Below are 17,035 nucleotides of genomic sequence, written 5' to 3'. Positions count from 1 at the left end.
GCGTTCACAAGTGCACAATGCTAGGTGCCTAGTATTGCTTGTTGGATCTGACTTAAAGCATCAATATGCCTTTCTAATTTTGTTGTTCCTATGTTTGAATCTCCAGTTTTATTTAATTTTTTTCCAAGGTGTGCTTAGGAAAATATAATGCAATCAGGGTGCCCGCAGCATTTATTTTTGCCACCTAACTTCTTTCTTGCCATTAAATCACATACTCTGTTAGTATGTGGCCTACAATATACAGTATTAGAACAGAGGTAGGAGTTTGGTTAGGCTTGGTGTCAACGTTATGAAAGTAATGTAAGCGGTATGTGCAACCTTATCTAAATAGTAGTTGAAATTTCATTACTGCAGTAATGAGCTCTTTCGACTTCTATTATCCTTGCACAGCTGCCAACCAGAAATGCAGAGTCATCAAGTGAGCAGCGAGGCTAATAAATGTCAATTTCTTTTTATGAAGAAGCTACTCTATTTCTTGTAATAGAGAGTTCTTTGTATTCACAGTCCACACAAAAGGCAGCACCTGAGAGTACAGAAATACTTGGCAGTCTCTAACCAATATCCCTCCCCCTTCTCGTTTAGCGTTTCTCATCACAAATTCATATTTTTGGTGTACTAAGCTTAAATCTTGATTATGAAACTTTTGATACTTTAGTATATACAAATATAAAGTCCAATTTTAATATTAAATATTGTTAAAACCTTTAGTGTTCAAAACCTGAAGTCAGAAACAAAATAATTACGGTGGGTTGCTTGGCTGATTAAAAAAAAGAATTCATAGCTATAAGTAGCTTTTTGGAATGTGGTTTTCCCTCATACACAATGGTCCAGTTGGCATGTAACACTAAGCCAAACCATGGCTTAGCACAAACAACCAATTGTACAGGTCCCTGGAACAAAGATCACAGCCACAACACTCCTCCCCCGATCCAGCTGCTGTTGTTGTACCCATGGCTAAGTCATGGTTTGGCTTAATGTTGTACCTGAACCTGGGTTTGTGGTTTGACTCATACCACAGAAACCATGAGCAGTAAACAAAGAATGAGCTTTAGCATAGCATGTGAACTGGATATATGAAAACTTTGCTTGAATTCTAAATTATTATTGCTGCCTGCAAGCTCATAGCTCTCTTTTCTCAAAGGTTTTAGCTTATAGCAACAGAAACATGGTACTTTTCAATGATAAAATTATGTGGCAGTTCATTAACCTTCTAGTCAATAAGTTTTACTTTTCAGAGGACACATATAGGATTGCACTGTTAGTTCTTGGGATAGGAGTCATGCAGTGTGGGTTTATTGCACATCAGACCTGTAACATTATATGGATTTTGCAACAGCACTTGGCATCTGGGTGTAAGGCTGAGGCTGCAATCACAGGCCTATTTACTTCAAATGAAGTCCTATTGAAATCAGTGGGACAGTTCCAAGTAATGTTCAGGCTCCCACCCAAAACACACAGGCAGAGGCTGTTATTTGTAAGAAAGAGATTTTTATTCAGGCAAGTACAGGGTCAGCAGCAGACACAGTGCTCAGGAGTCATGATTCAAGAGTAGGGCAAGAAGTTCAGAACTGGATGGAAGCAACAAAGATGTCCCAACAGGTTTTCCCACCTCTCCCTCCAAACCTTTAACCATGAGGCATGGTCTGCTTACCTGCAAGACTCTCTCACACTGTGGGAATGTCAAGCTTGCAAGTGCACATTCTGTTGGGGGTGAGTGGATCCCTCTCACCTGTGAAGGCAGTTCCTGGTTCTAGGTGACAAAGCTGCACTTTTCCTGTTCAGACACCACCTGTTCATCTCCATTGACTGATCAAAGTCCTCCTCAGCCTCCACTGAGGCTCTCTGCTGTATAGAGCATCAGAGGTCAGAGCCATCTTCCCTGCTTCCTTTTCCAAGGTGACTGACATTAAGGGTGTGGGATCCCCCATACTCCAAACCAGGGCCACACAGTTCATCTCTCACCTCTGTTTCTTTCTCCTTCTCTTTCTGGGGCTGCCAATCCAAGCCCAAGCCTGACAGTGCTGTGGGGCTGATGAGAAGTAAACCCAGTGAGAATTGGGCTGTAAGTCTCAAGTTTCTTCGGGAGTAAAAATCGGAGGGAGTAGCTGGTGTGACATGGCACTTACACAGGTCACAAATGGTCTGTTTTCCATGATAGTAGGTTTCAGAGCTGTGTCCTCAGTGGCCATTCCATCTGGTTATGAAACATTTATGTCATTACGAAGAACTGGAACCTGAATATTTTTGCTTTCTCATTGCTTTTCCACCCTCTTTACATTAAAAGCCTTCAGACATGGCCTGTTTTCTTAATTTTTGTACAGCACCTAGAAAAAAAGTAGTAGTAGCAGTGATGATGATGATGATGGTAATTAGATTTTCCAAAAGGATCTTGGAACATGCTGGGGAGTATCCAATGGTGTGGAATCTGCTTCCATTTGTGTCGTGAGACTTTCCCTTCTCTCTACTACAGCCTCCCACATGCCCCCCAGGCCTACTCTGGAGTGTTGGGGAAACGTCAGGGCAGATTTGGGAGTGCATGAAGGCTGCAGACGAAGGAGAAATCTGTAACTCCAATGCTGGATAATAATACCCACTGTATTGTCATGTGCATTTGCTCTGGAAGCATTAAATATATATTTTTTTAATTTCTCAAGAACATTGGCCTTTTACATAGAAGAGGATTCTGAAATATGTGGCACAGGCCGCTGCATTTCAAAACCTTGCAGCCATTGCTTTCCTTTGGTCTGAATGGAACAAATGTTGTCATTTTCATGGTAAAAAAAAGAGTATGTGACTTTGCATTAGCAGTTGGAAGACTTTGATGTTTTAAGCCTTGAAGTCTGAGTAAAGCTAACAGTAATAGATACTCTACTGTTTTGGCTGCTCTGGGCTGCCGGGGATGATGATTTGCTTTTACCCATTTGTTTGGGAAGCACAAGTGGACATCATTTCCTAAGATTAATTTACAAGGTTTTTATATTAAAAAAGTTGACTAGAAACCAGCTGCCCAGATAGTAAATTTATTTTTAGTCAAATACCAATATTGGAACATTTGTTTGCCTTGCAACTGATGAACAGGAAGGACTCTACAACGTATCCTCCTATAACATTTCACAGATGAAAATATAGTCATACCTTGGAAGTCGAATGGAACCCATTCTGGAAGTCTGTTCAACTTCCAAAACATTCAAAAAGCAAAGCGCGGCTTCTGATCGGAAGCCCCGTCAGACGTTTGGCTTCCAAAAGAACATTTGAAAACCGGAACACTCACATCCAGGTTTCGATTGTTCAGGAGCCGATTTGTTCTGGAGCCAAGGCACAACTGTACTTGTCATGGCTCAATTTCCAAGCCAAAGACCACTGCTTGAACTGCCCCACCCCAGCAATTTGGCACATTGCAGAAGGCTCTGCCCTGCTTTCTGTATGCTTTATTCATTCATTTCTGCATTAGACCTGTCCTCAACTGGTTTAATAGTTGATAGGATGTTCTGAGGAAGCTAAATTCTGTTGAATGTACTCAAGCAACTTGCATCCTCCACAGACAAAAATAAAGATGGTGATTTATTAGGCAGAGAGAGTAGGGAATAAGGAAGCATGGAAGCATATGATGCAGTCTAGCTACCACTAGTTATCTGAAAGCCTTGCCCACTAGGGTTTCTCCTGAACTGGAAGGTATCACTGGTAACTCTGACTAAAGATGACAGGAGTTAGTAGCCAATATTTTAATTTCCTTTGGAGCCATTTGAAATGATTTTTATGTTCTGTGGAGAATCAATCCAGGTACCTTCAGTGGCTAAGCACAAAAAAGAGTCTCGTGTTTTTACAGCTGAACTTAATAAACCTTAGTGTTATGAATCTGGGCTGCTACTGTTAGGAGTGCCCCACCTATTGCAGTAAGTATGTGATTATTTTAGTGCCATTCCATGCACTTTGCATAAACATCTCTTTAAAAAACAAACCATATTTGTTGGCAGTTAAATATTAAACCCAGCCTTTGGAAGTTAATATTAAACCTAGCAAGAACTGCTTAAACTCAGAACTAAATTTATATTTTAGGAAGAGGTCAGTTGGCCAGGGAGAGTGTGTTACATCTCTCTACTTGTACTTACAAGGTGTGAATGGAAAAATAAGAAGAAAATGACATGTATGTGTCCTATTAAGAATGTAAGATGCATTTCTAGCATGTGCAGTTCACATAAAGTAGATAACATTTTTATTACATTTAGATTCTATATGGTGCTTTTTCTGAGCATTTGAGTAATTCTTACAGCATTCCTACCAGGTAGTCCAGTATTATTATCCTCATGTATGACAGATCTATGGTGGAGTATAATGGTACCTGCCAATAGAATCTGAATAGTCTGTCACAGCAGACTTATCAACACACTTGGTCAGTCTTCCCCATCTTGGTGCCCTCCAGATGTTTTAGGCTATAGTTCTCACCATTCCCTGCCTGTCCCCCTTTGTTTGACCCAAACAACAATACTTTGAAGTTGGTTAGGAAGAGAGTTGGCGAGTAAGCTTCATGGCTAAGGCTGTTATCCTAACCTCAGGTTCCCAGGAGTAAGCCCCATTTATGTACATAACTAGAGGTACCACTGTATATCAGTAGGCTTTACTTCTGACCAGACATAGTTAAGATTGCCCTGCAAGTGGGGATTTGTAGCTGGTTCTTCCCAATTGTAGTCTGAGCACTCTAAGTGCTCTGTTAAACTGATTTTCAGTGTACTATCCTGACTCTACTTTTACTCTGATTGGATGGTGACTTTCGACAGAATTATCTGGGGGCCTCTTACTAAAGGACTGAACCTAGAGCACAGCTGGAAAATTACTTCCTGCAGTTTTATTTCAGGATTACTTAGATGAAGTAAATTGCAGGCTTTGAACGCTCATAAGGACTGTTATTATTTATTATTTTGAGTTTCACCATTAGAGATTGGAGCGTGAGTATCCTTCGAGGAACAGAGACCACATAACATGGGAGATTTTAACTGGGCTTTGTTTTGACCTGGACTGTGTTCCTCTTTATCCATGCTAGCCGTGTGCTTCTTCGCCTCTATTCAACACAGGGAGGAAAGGGCCACTGCAGGATGAGAAGTATCCTGTGTATTGTATGGGTTGGATGGTCTCCCCAAAAGGGCTCATGGAGTTTTGGTGCTGGAGCTTGAAGACCTAGTGTACAAAATAGTATAAAGCCATCACTTTTTCAGATGCATTTTGTTGCAGAAATGTCTATCTGTCTATCTATTTGAAGCCAAGTAGAACTTGGGTAGACCAGTAGCTGGATGAGCAACCACCTAAGAAGCCAGCTCATACTAGCTCAGGTAGAAAACAAGCAAATTGGGTTACTTTAATTCTTTGCAGTCTGTGACTGTTCCCCACCCCCACAACTTTTAGGATGGCTAGATGCACTTTTTAAGTAGTTATCTAGAATTGAGGGAACTTTTGCAGGTGCAACTTGTGCATGTGTGAAAATGCCACACCTATCAAAATATCCTCTTCTACACAACCATTGAAGGCGAGAATCCGTCTTCCTTTGCGTTTGGTTGGTAGCACGAAGTAGGGAGGTGGTTTGCTGGGTGTAACCAAGAGCAACCATGGTGATACAGTGAGGAGATGCCGTCACACCTGTACCATTCAGCACTGGGTAAGCAGGCAGTTGCTAAGAGGATAGTGCAGGTTCCAGACATCTGTGCTTGCATAGTGCTGGCTGTGGCTCCATCCCTGCTTGCTGGCTCTGAGAGATAAATGGAGGAAAATCTTGCTGTACTTTGGCCACTTGTAGTTTTGCCTATTTTACCTCCCTCACATGCTGATGCTGTTGGTTACCTTTCTCTGCCTCTGTCCTTTTCTCTTGATCTCCCCCTTTCATTTTAAAAAGAAACTCAAGCAAAGAAAATTGTGATGTATCTGCTGTGATCCACCTTAGGCTCAATATTACACACACACAAGGTCAAATTACTGAGGCAGTAGCATTGTGTGAATGCTGCCATATGTCTATAAGTTACAATAATTTGCTGTAAATGTTAGCAACTCTGCCCCACCATTGTTTGCTTGGTATCCACTTACTTAGATTGAATAACAGATATATGGTGAATGCTTATAATCCTCTGAAGAACATCGAGATGTTCTAAATAATAATGGTGATTTACTGGAGCAATGTAAGGTTGCTTGTTAGTTATATTAAAATAGATAGCATAGCCTGCCATGATACTTTTGTTAGGACACACACACATCCTCCCTCTGCACTTCAAGATGCAGATTGATCAGTTAGCAAATGCTGGAACATTTAAGTTTTATTTAAACAAGCTTTCTCATTTAATTTTGTGGATATATTAAATGCTTCATGCTTTTCTTTTTCTGCAGGCAGCTATAAATGGTGTTATACCACAGGAAAATGGGATTTTACAAAGGTAGGTGGCAAACTTTCTCACTATTAGTCCTTCTAGCATATGGAACAAATCATTTCTATTGTTAGTGAGCTGCTATTGGCACCAGTCGTTCCTGTATCTTGCTGTAGCTTTCAAATGTTAACATTTCTAGGTTGGAAGAGCTTAATAAATAGTGGACCAATTTTTCTTTTTTCCTCCTGCTTACCAATACCTTTTATTTTTGTGTCCTGTCTTTTTCTGTTGTAAGCCTGTGAGCAGAGACTATCTCACTGCTAAAACTTTAAAATCCGCAACTTTTTATTGCTCAGCTTATGAAATTCTTTTGCTCTGATCCATCAGGGGCAATCTGTAAACCAGGGGGAAAGCTGAATTTGAATCATCTTTTAGGTACTGTGTGTGTAAAAAGGTTCTGTATGGAGGGAAACAAATCCCCTTCCTTCCAGACTTGGGTCTACTTGCATTGTGCTTCTATATCGGCATCCTGCCAAACAGATAGGTCAGTATGGTTTGGGGAGGATAGTGGGGCTAATCCCTTCTCCTTTCCTACTTAGCTCTGAAACCTCACAGCCCTGGCCATCTGTTTAGCAGAGGAGATCTTCACATGCAGTAATGCTCCTGCAGCCCACTTCAGCACACACAAAATCTCTGAATTGGGGCCAATACAGTTTTGCATGGAAATGTATACACCTAAACACAGCACATCCATTGTTCATCTTAGCTTTGAAACGGCCCATGGCTTCAGAGTTGAGAATTGCTCTTTGTTCTCCCTGATGAGCAAGAAGGAAAAGAGGCCTCTGTATAAGAGAGAATCATAGTGCTCTATTTGTTTGTTGACCCACCCACCCTGCGCGACACACATACAATTTGGGATGCAGAACGATAGGAATTACCCTACCGGACCGTTGAGATGACAAATGTTCTAAGGCTGAAGCAGTGCAGATGTGTAAGCAACCACTCACAGCACAGTTCAAGCTGGCAATGTCTGAGTTTGGTAACATTTTATGCTTTTATTTTGCACTGAAGCTTTGGGACATTTGAAACATTATACAAAGGGTCAGCATGAACTTCCCTTCTTTTTATAAAAAAAGAAGAGACATGAGAAGGGACAAATTTTCAGCTGCCGGCTTATAAATATAAAGTGTCTTAATTTAGACATCATGGCTTGATCATAACTAACTATTTAGAATTTCCACTGAAATGTTGCCTACTTAAAACGCTCTCCCAATTCTGTGGCAACACTCACAGTATTTTTTATAACTAAGAATAGAAGGAAAAGGTAACAGAACACTGTATTTTGGCAGATGATTAGATGCTTGTCTAAATAAAAGATTAGATTACATGCTTGTCTAAATAAAAACACTTTATATCAATCTGTTCAGTAGTTGTTTTTATATATTTATACATGCTTTCAAGGCAAGGGGGTTCCAAAGCTGGGGAGAAATGTATATGCCCATACTACTGTCTTCTTTTCAGCGAGAGTTGAATCAAAGACTGTTTTCAAACACATAGGGATCATAATAGGACATAGCAAATATATGGCGGGCATAAGTCATCTAGGGCTTTCCAGAACTGATTTGTGCTGGGTGGGCGGGACAGGAAGCCAATGCAGTCCCCAGGGCACTGGTCTAATATGCTTCTGGTGACCCTTGCAAAATGAGTTGTCGTGTTCCATATTGGCTGCAGTCTCCTGATATTCTTTAGCATAAGATACTGTGAGTGAGCATACAGAGTTCACTCTAGATGTTTAACCTGCTAAAAGAGACCTATGCATTTTTATTAATGCTCAGTACCTATTATCCTCGAACTGCATTTGTAATTAATCTCTGAGGAGATACAGAATATTTTAAATGTGTAGTAGTAAAACCCTGCAAGTCGTGCCCAGGTGAAGCTGCAAGGTCTGGGATAGCACATCAAAAGAGCCATTGTCTGTGTTTGCATGTATCAGTAAGTCAGGGTTTCTGACTTATGGCTTAACATGAATGGTAGCGCTGGTGCATGGTGCCCACATGCTGCTTTTTCATTCTTACCCTGGCATGAGTGGGATGAAAGAAACAGGAAGCCTTGGCTTCCCATCATGTCTGAACTAGAGAGCATAGTTTTTCGCTGCCTAACAAACCATGATCTATTAGCTATTGACAAACCATCAACCCGGTACAAGGGAAACCACTGATTTTATATGTATATATATATATATGTATGTAGCCATCTGCTGCCTTTTTTATATACATTTCAAGGCTTTTATATGTTATTTTCTCTTTATCGTTTTATTTGCATAATGCCTAATAAAGGTTTGGTAATGACAAACCATCGTTTAAGATGGGGTAGTGATTGTGGCTTATTGGGGAGTAACAAACCATGATATCTGGTTCAGACATAATGGGAAAGCAGGTTCATTTGCATATGTTACTCACACACAAGAGAATAGCAAAGTGGGAGTGTTGAACCCATATGCTGCTTATCCATGTCAAACCACAATAAGCCAGAAATCATGCCTTATCTTTACATGTGTTAGTTTTTGGAGTAGGGTTTCACCCTTTATCTTTAGAGTGAGTTTGCTGAATCACTCATGGGATATCTTGGGCAGGAGGAATTGCTCAGTCACCAATTGTAGTGAAGAAGTCTGGCAAATATAGTATTTCATAAACATTTAGCTTTAATATTTTAAAGATGACTGCAAAAAGTAGGGCCAACGAAGTGAGTGCTGGTTGTAAAGGTGGTTTTTCATCCCTTTTATAGCTGGAATGGTACCTTAAAAAAATGTATTACGTCTAAAGGCACCCAGAGTAGAAAAGGTAGTCCAAATCCTGATAACTTGATGAACTATTTCAGGATGCTGGAGGAATTCATTTCAAGCATGCCGGCTTATGGCTAATAACTCCTAGAATCAGAATGTCTTGAAAAAGAGCAACATGCATGCTACTTGAACTCTAGCTTCTGTGCCATTCCTGGTTTCAATCCCAAGATATGTTCAGAGAACCAAAAAAAGTTGTTCTAACAAACTGCCTGTGTTTTCTTAAAAGCCTACCTATGTATGTTTCCCTCCCCAGTGAATATAGTGGAGAGACTTCACAAGGGCCAGCCTATGGTCCCGCTAGCCATCCTTCCTCCTCATCGTCAACACCTTCTTCATCTTCTGCATTTCGCCATGTAGTGCCATCCAGACAGATAGTGGAAAGACAACCACGAATGCTTGACTTCAGGGTTGAGTACAGAGATCGAAATGTGGATGTAGTACTTGAAGACAGTTCAACTGTTGGTAAGAAAACTGTTGCAAGAAGGGACTGACAAAATTAAAATGGATGTGTGCCTAAACTACAGTGCAAGTTCATTTCTTTGAGTGGCTTGTGGGGAGAGAGGATGTTTGAAAGCACCAGTTTTAAAGCCAGTGATGTTCTACCTGTTCTAATAGGGGAAATGGGAGCCAGTTCTTTGAGTGAACAAATCAATGTGACAAACAGGACATAAGTTTTCTTGCTGCACAACAGTGATGGGGGCCCGTAAATGTGATAATCTCCAGGGAGAGTAGCGTCTAGGACGCGAAATATGTTTCTAAAATTCTTCCCTTGTTGGAGCAGCATCATTGGAGCCTTTTTTTTTTTTTTGCAAAATAAGGGACTCTTTTCTTTCTTTCTTAAAATTTATCATTATCTCTTTGGTACTCCTACAATCCTCAAAGATAACTAAGCAGTACCAGTTTGACTCTCAGTGAATTTACTCTCTTCTTAAGTCACTTTATATAAACTGGAAACATATGGGATTTACTAAATAATATTTCTGTGGCTTGAGAATATAACTAGAGACATTCATAGTCTGTATAACCCCTTTGGCCAAATAATTTTGGAGGAGGAGAATACAATTGTTTTCTTGTTTTGTTTGTTAAGAACATCGTTCAATGATCTCTGATCACTGAGGTGGCATACAAACATTTCCTTTTAAAAAATGTATTCAGATTATGATAACATATTTGGATTTCAGTGCATAAATACACCTATAATTCAGTGCATAAATACACCTATAATTTTCTAATTTCTGTACATGTATTAAAAGACAAATTAGTCTCTGCCTACAGTCTAATAGATGCAATACAATGGAAAAAGGAACGGGGTAGGAGAGGAAAGACAGCATTGGAGCAGCTTCTCCACTAGCCAAGGCCAGGTTTGTCTTCTTGGCCTGCTCTTCCTGGGATGCAGGGGGTGGAGCCTACCAGTGGCCCTGGGTCCCCTGACCTGTAGCAGAGGCCAGAGCATGATTTCCTTTTGGTGCTGAGTGTATTTCAAAACCATCTCTGTATTGCTTATAGTATTTGCCCCACATCAGCTAAGGTGAAGCATCTCAAAACTTTAATTGTAATATATGATCGAAGAGTGACATCTAGTGGCATGTTCTAATTACTGGCTAAGCATGTACTTGTTTGGTCAGTCTGTATTTCCCCCTACCAGTCCCACCCTCCTTATCATGCTCAATTCTCCACCTCATTTAGTTGTTTGAACTTTTTTTTAATGGGGGACATGATTTCATAAATTCTGCTGGCTCACTATCCTTCACCTTCTTTTTGCAGATGAGAGAACAATATTCAATATGCACAACTCTCACTAGGATGGTGCCTAGAGCAACAACATTTAGTCAGTCCTAATACTTTGATAAGGTTAAAAAGGTGCTCCTGCTTAATGAGGCAGCAGGTTTTTGAATTTTTGTAAGCGTCTTCAATACAAGGCTTTAATCTGAGAAAGAGGGGAGGCGGCAAGATCTGCCTTAAGAGGCATTCATGCTTGTGTGTGAAAAGGAGAAGCCTCTTCACACAGGGTGGTTGCTGCAACATATCTTAAAATAAAGGGTTGGATCCAGATAAACACTCACAGGAAGGGTGGGTGGAAGGTGACTTTGCAGTTCCGGGATAGCGCGAACGGGTAATGGCGGACTCCCTCTGAGCTCCGGAGGGAGTCGGCTCCGCTAAGGACGGGTCTTGCCGTGCCGGCGACACGGGGACCCTTAGAAACCGCAGGCGCGGAAGCCTGCGGACATGGTGACTCGGTGGGCACCTTAAGCGCCCTCCCTGACCCGCGAAGAGCCTTTTTAAAGGCTACGGAGTGGACCGGAGAGTGGCGTGGTGCTGAGAGTCGATCGCTGCCTTGGCGGAGCGAAGCCGCGAGCCATGACCGGAGAGCGCTGTCTTTCTTCTTAAAATTTGGACTGGAAATGTAACCCGTGAGTAAAAGGAAATTTCGGCACTAAAAGTTTTTTATTTACGAATTCGAGTATGATCGGGGGGACGTGTTAAAAAGGAAGTCCGCACTCCCCCTCCCCACCAAAAGATTTAAAGCAAGGAGATAGCACCAGGTCGGAAAGACTTTGGTGTTTAAACGGAGAACTTTTATAAACTGAATTAAGAAGTAATTTGAGCAGGAGTGGAAGAAAGAGGAATTCCGGGGGTTTTGCTTTTTAAGTTGACCCCCCCCAGACCCGGGTAGCGCCCAGTGTGGGAGCCCGAGAAACAGAATAAAGAGTTTGACAGCTGTCAAAAAGAGCTGTCAAACGACTAGCCGAAACGTGGAACTGTGTTATAACTGCTTTTCTGGATTAAATGCTACATTGAAACTGAATTGACTGAACTGATTGGAAACAAAATAATCCTTAACAACAAAGTAACTGACTGTTGGGTAAGATTCATGATGGAGATCCCTCTGGAGGGAACTGATGATATTGCAATGGCTGCTGAAGGAAATTTACTGGCAGAGATACAAAAAATGTTTTGTCTGGTGGGAATCTTGCAAAAACAGAACACAATTATGACTGAACAGTTGATGACCTTCAGTCTTAAACTTAACGACTCTGTCAATGGAACTAAACAAGTGGAAAAAAAATTTGCAGCTGCAGAAGGAGAGATAACCCTATGGGGGGAAGGAGAAAAAGAAAGAGTTCAACAAGAATGCAAACAGAAACCTGCAACTTTTGGGAATCAAAGAAACAAGGAGGATGACTATGGGATTGCAGATCTGCAGGGCCAGAGGAAGAGAGAAGCCCCTGGAATAATCAGAATATTGAATCAACAAAGAATGAACAAGTTTAATGGGGACTTCTTTCTGGGGCTGGACTTTGGGAGATTTGTTGTTTTTGGTCAAAAACTGCCTTTGTTTGATTTGGAAGAAAGAAAATATGAGGAGCTGCTGACAGAACTTCATGGAGAAGGGAAGACCAACAAAGAGGACTATAAACAAAATCGGCGGAGAGAGGCTAACTGGGGCCTGAAGGCCTCAGATGTCAGAAATCCGGGCTAAAGCAGTTGTTTATCTATGTGGATAGGGACAAAGCGGGGGCAGGGGGGAGGGGAATTTGGGGCGGTAAAAACCTGGGATTTGGAACTGAAATATTATGATTTTAGATTTAATATTACATAAAAAAAAAAAAAAAAAAAAAGATGAGTTTGTGGGAGAGAAATTAGGCCGACCTTGGAGAATAGATCCAATATGGGAAAGGGAACATGTAAAATTATGATAAGTTAAAAAGGGGGAAAAGATAAAATTGGAAGGAAAGAATTGAATAATTTTTAAGAGATCTAATAAATAACTTGCTGAGTTATGTAGTGAAAATGGAAGGTGGGCAGGGGAGTGCGGGGAAGTCATTGAAAGAAGGAGATGAAAATTCGGTTGTGTTTTGTTTTGTTTTGTGTTTGTTTTACCTTTGTTTTGATTTTTTTTTATGTAAGTTTGTTTTGTTTTTAAAATTGAAAATTGAATAAAAATTATTTAAAAAAAAAAAAAAAAAAAAAAAAGAAGGTGACTTTGCATCCCTCTTAGCCCCCTGAAAGGGCTTTTCTAAAGGTTGGGTTCCTACTCAGTGGGTTAGGGTGGTCTAGTCTAGCCTGTGATGAAGAGGGAATGGGGAATCACTGAAAATCACATGAATTCACCTTCTGCACTTGGTTTTTGGGGATCCCTCTCTTTAGCCCCCATACCACAGTTCTCCCCCTGAGTGGAACCTTCTGATCTTCAGGAGAGGCTTTTTCAGGGCTGTTAAGAGACCCAAATCGTACATTGCATTCCTAGATTGATTTTGTGGGGAGGATGACTTGCTGATTTCAGCCTGTGTGTGCTGGCTTTTATTCATGTGCATCTTATTTTAAACATTACAGTGATTGTGGGGGTTGCCCAAGAGTGCCATAAGTGGAGCAGGTGTCCTCAGTGGGCAGATCAGAGAAGGCATAATCTTGCCTCCCTCCCTCCACCAGTTGTAGATAGGGAGAAAGTAAAGGTGGATGCTATCCAAACCAGGCCACTGCTTTGTTTTGGTATATTGCCCAACTAGTAATTAAGATAGTATATTAATCCAATGTATCATTAGAATATTATTCCAGATGGTAGTATTTGGTTCAGTAGCTGAACTTCACAGGAGGATGTGGGTAGTGTTACTGAATCACAAACACACAAATTTACCTTTTACTTTATATGGATAATCTTTTATATTTATTTCCCTTCCTCCCGCAGTGTAAAGTCACCACGGTTACATTCTTCTTTCTTTTTTAAAAAAATTCAAAATAACAATACCTGTAACCTGGAGTGGGGGGGAGAGAACCTTGAAGATGCTTCTGATATGGAGAACACATTGAATAGACAAGAGAAAACCAGGGAAACCTTTCCTTTGGCTTTTGGATTAAAGAACGACCAGTCTTCCTCTTGCTTCATTGCAATATTACATAGACATAGTTATGAGATATGTGAAAAAATCAGACACTTCATTTGCACCTCTTAAATGCCACTGTAGAATCCCTTTTTTAGCTAATCTTTGTTATTATAACACCAACAGTGTTCTGGACCCCTCCATCTGCGTTGTGCTCAAGGCCCATTTTCCCATTACATGTACGCAAACCTAGATTTGCCATCAAGTGCACCCTCCAGCAGGCCACTCAGATCCCCAACATGGCTTGATGATGCACATGTTTACAGCTATGTACATGTCACAGTTGTAGCATTTTGAACTAGTATTTAAAATTGTTCACCCATGTTTAGCAGCTGTTGCACAAAATGTCCGCTAGATGGAGTTATGCTACACTACCAATGAATAAAGATGTAATTTTCATTACAGTCTGACTTGTATGACATCTACCTAATGCCACAAGCCTTTTTCCACATATTATTGTGAAATGATTGCTCTTTTGGACAACGCTTAATGTAATTCTGTACGGTGAGGCAATTGCTTGCTTGTAGGGCATTTTCAGGAGAAAGGCGATGGCAAACCTAAACAGCATCTTAAAAAGCAGAGACATAACCTTAACAACAAAGGTCCGTATAGTTAAAGCCATGGTTTTCCCAGTAGTGATGTATGAGAGTCCCATGGACTGCAAGAAGATCAAACGCATCCATTCTTAAGGAAATTAGCCCTCAGTGCTCACTGGAAGGACAGATCGTGAAGCTGAGGCTCCAATACTTTGGCCACCTCATGAGAAGAGAAGACTCCCTGGAAAAGACCCTGATGTTGGGAAAGATTGAGGGTACAAGGAGAAGGGGACGACAGGGGACGAGATGGTTGGGCAGTGTTCTTGAAGCTACAAACATGAGTCTGACCAAACTGCGGGAGGCAGTGGAAGACAGGAGTGCCTGGCGTGCTCTGGTCCATGGGGTCACGAAGAGTTGGACACGACTGAACGACTAAACAACAACAAGGGCGTTTTCAAGGAGGGCATGGGGGAACCACAAACCTGTCTCGGAATCAGAAAAATAATACAAAGACTGTTAAGGAGATGGTTGTTTTTCTATCTTGGTATCTTCCAAACATCTGTACATTTGAAATCCACAGTGCTGTTCACAGAGATAGATAAGATTTCTCAATTGTGGAAAGATTTTGGCCCCATTGATGGCAATAATAGGCAATGGGAAACTGTTTCTGCAGTGACATTGGAGGGGGCCAATGGTTAGTGATGTAGAGAAAGACTTTTTCATAGCTGTAGAGTTCAGTCCTGGCACCTGAGTTGTAAAGGTTTGAAGCAGGTGACCTGGAAAAAGCCATTAACAGGCACCTTGTCGTTGCTTGCCTGTGTGGACAGAACTTGGCTAAATAGACCTTTAGTTCATTCCCTTGTAAAACAGCCTTTTGTTTTCCCTATAATAGGGATGGGGAACCTTTTCTTCATGAGAACCACATTTCCTCCTGGGGACCACTTGCCAGTGGTGGGAGGAGCTGTGTTGCTATGTTCCAACCTTGCAAAAACCAAAGGTTTCTCTACACTTATACATACATCTCTCCAGCTCCTCACTCTCCTATCCAGACCAGCAAGGGGCATTTTTCACAGTTGCAAGTGCAGATTCCAGCCAGGCAAAAGATCTTGAGGAGGGCATGGAGAATGGCCAGTGTCTGGTATGGTGTCAGGAAGAGGTGTTTGGCCCAGGAAGGCGGTGCATGGTCTAGGGAGAGGTCCGAGGGCCAGATAAAAGGGTTTTATTTGACCCCTGAACCTCAGGTTCCTCACTTCTGCTTTATAAGATGGTAAATGAGTGATAGTATTTTGATCTTAATCTTTGTGAACTTTAAACATATACTTAAGCAGTACTTACAAGCAAAAGTACTGACTGACATATTAAAAATCAATAGGAGTTGAAGGGTTGCATGTGAACTATATATGCCGTACAACAAAAATTATGCACTTCGTTGTCGTTCATTGTATGCCATTTGGGTTCACTTTATCTATCTTTTCTGACATTGAAAAAACAAATAATTTTAAAGCCAATAAATATTTGTGACATAAAATGATAGTATTTGTTTTTGGCATATTTTAAGGTTTTGATAGTTATTATTGCTTTGATGATTTAGAATTTATCCTAAATAGTATTTTAACATTCTATTGTTTGTTTTATGCTATTATATATGCTGAGAGAAAGAGAGAGAATGTTATCTCTAGATTTGTGCCTTATTAAATTCTTCAGTAATGTTGAAACTACAGTAACAGTATGGAATGTTTGGGCTTCTCAGGCCTAGTAACTTTTCTTTTTGCCAATGTTTACTAAAGATGAATGCTGAAAAAACATAAATATGGACAATACTTTTGTTTTGCAGGAGAGATCAAACACATTTTAGAAAATGAGCTTCAGATTCCTTCATCAAAAATGTTGCTAAAAGGCTGGAAAACTGGAGACGTAGATGACAGTGTAAGTTCCTATATTTGTCCCAGAATCAAATGCCTGGCTTTCTGCTACACTCAAGTTAACCTACTTCATATAGTTGCTGTGAAGAAAAAATAGGAATTGGGAGAATCGTGTACACTGCCTTGAGCTCCTGGGGGTACACTTGTTATTTTTTTAGAAAAACACAGACATGAACGCTAATGATTCATTTATAGATAAACCAAAATGGCCCTTGCTTTGAGGTGAATGTACCTGATGCAAAATGTTTCTAATTTCCAACATTTTTTCCCTATAGACTGTTCTAAAAACTCTACACTTGCCAAAAAACAACAGCCTCTATGTCCTAACGCCTGATTTGCCACCACCCTCCTCATCAAGTATGCCTGGGTAAGATACAGTTTTTTAAAATACGTTTGAGCGTAGTAAAATAGCACTCTGTGTGAGGGGTTTGCATTAACAATGTTGCCAAATCAGAATTAGACTTCCATTGCCTTTTGTTTAAAAATAGTATTAATACTTTACTTTGTGCTC

At 40.7% G+C, this 17,035-nt stretch overlaps 1 protein-coding gene across 1 annotated transcript in view; it reads left to right on the top strand.

Moving 5' to 3' along the window:
- Nucleotides 1-17,035, top strand: part of FAF1 (Fas associated factor 1) — a 171,325-nt gene that overhangs the window by 18,858 nt on the left and 135,432 nt on the right. Inside the window, exons 3-6 of the mRNA XM_081868243.1 lie at nt 6,367-6,413; nt 9,440-9,648; nt 16,437-16,528; nt 16,800-16,891. Coding sequence (XP_081724369.1) covers nt 6,367-6,413; nt 9,440-9,648; nt 16,437-16,528; nt 16,800-16,891 — 440 coding nt within the window. The remainder of the gene's footprint in view (nt 1-6,366; nt 6,414-9,439; nt 9,649-16,436; nt 16,529-16,799; nt 16,892-17,035) is intronic.

Source organism: Podarcis erhardii, assembly GCF_964252035.2.
Source record: "Podarcis erhardii genome assembly, chromosome: 6".
Lineage (NCBI taxonomy): Eukaryota > Metazoa > Chordata > Lepidosauria > Squamata > Lacertidae > Podarcis > Podarcis erhardii.
The sequence above is the reverse complement of the archived record's forward strand: the minus strand, read 5'-3'. Positions and strand labels throughout refer to the sequence as shown.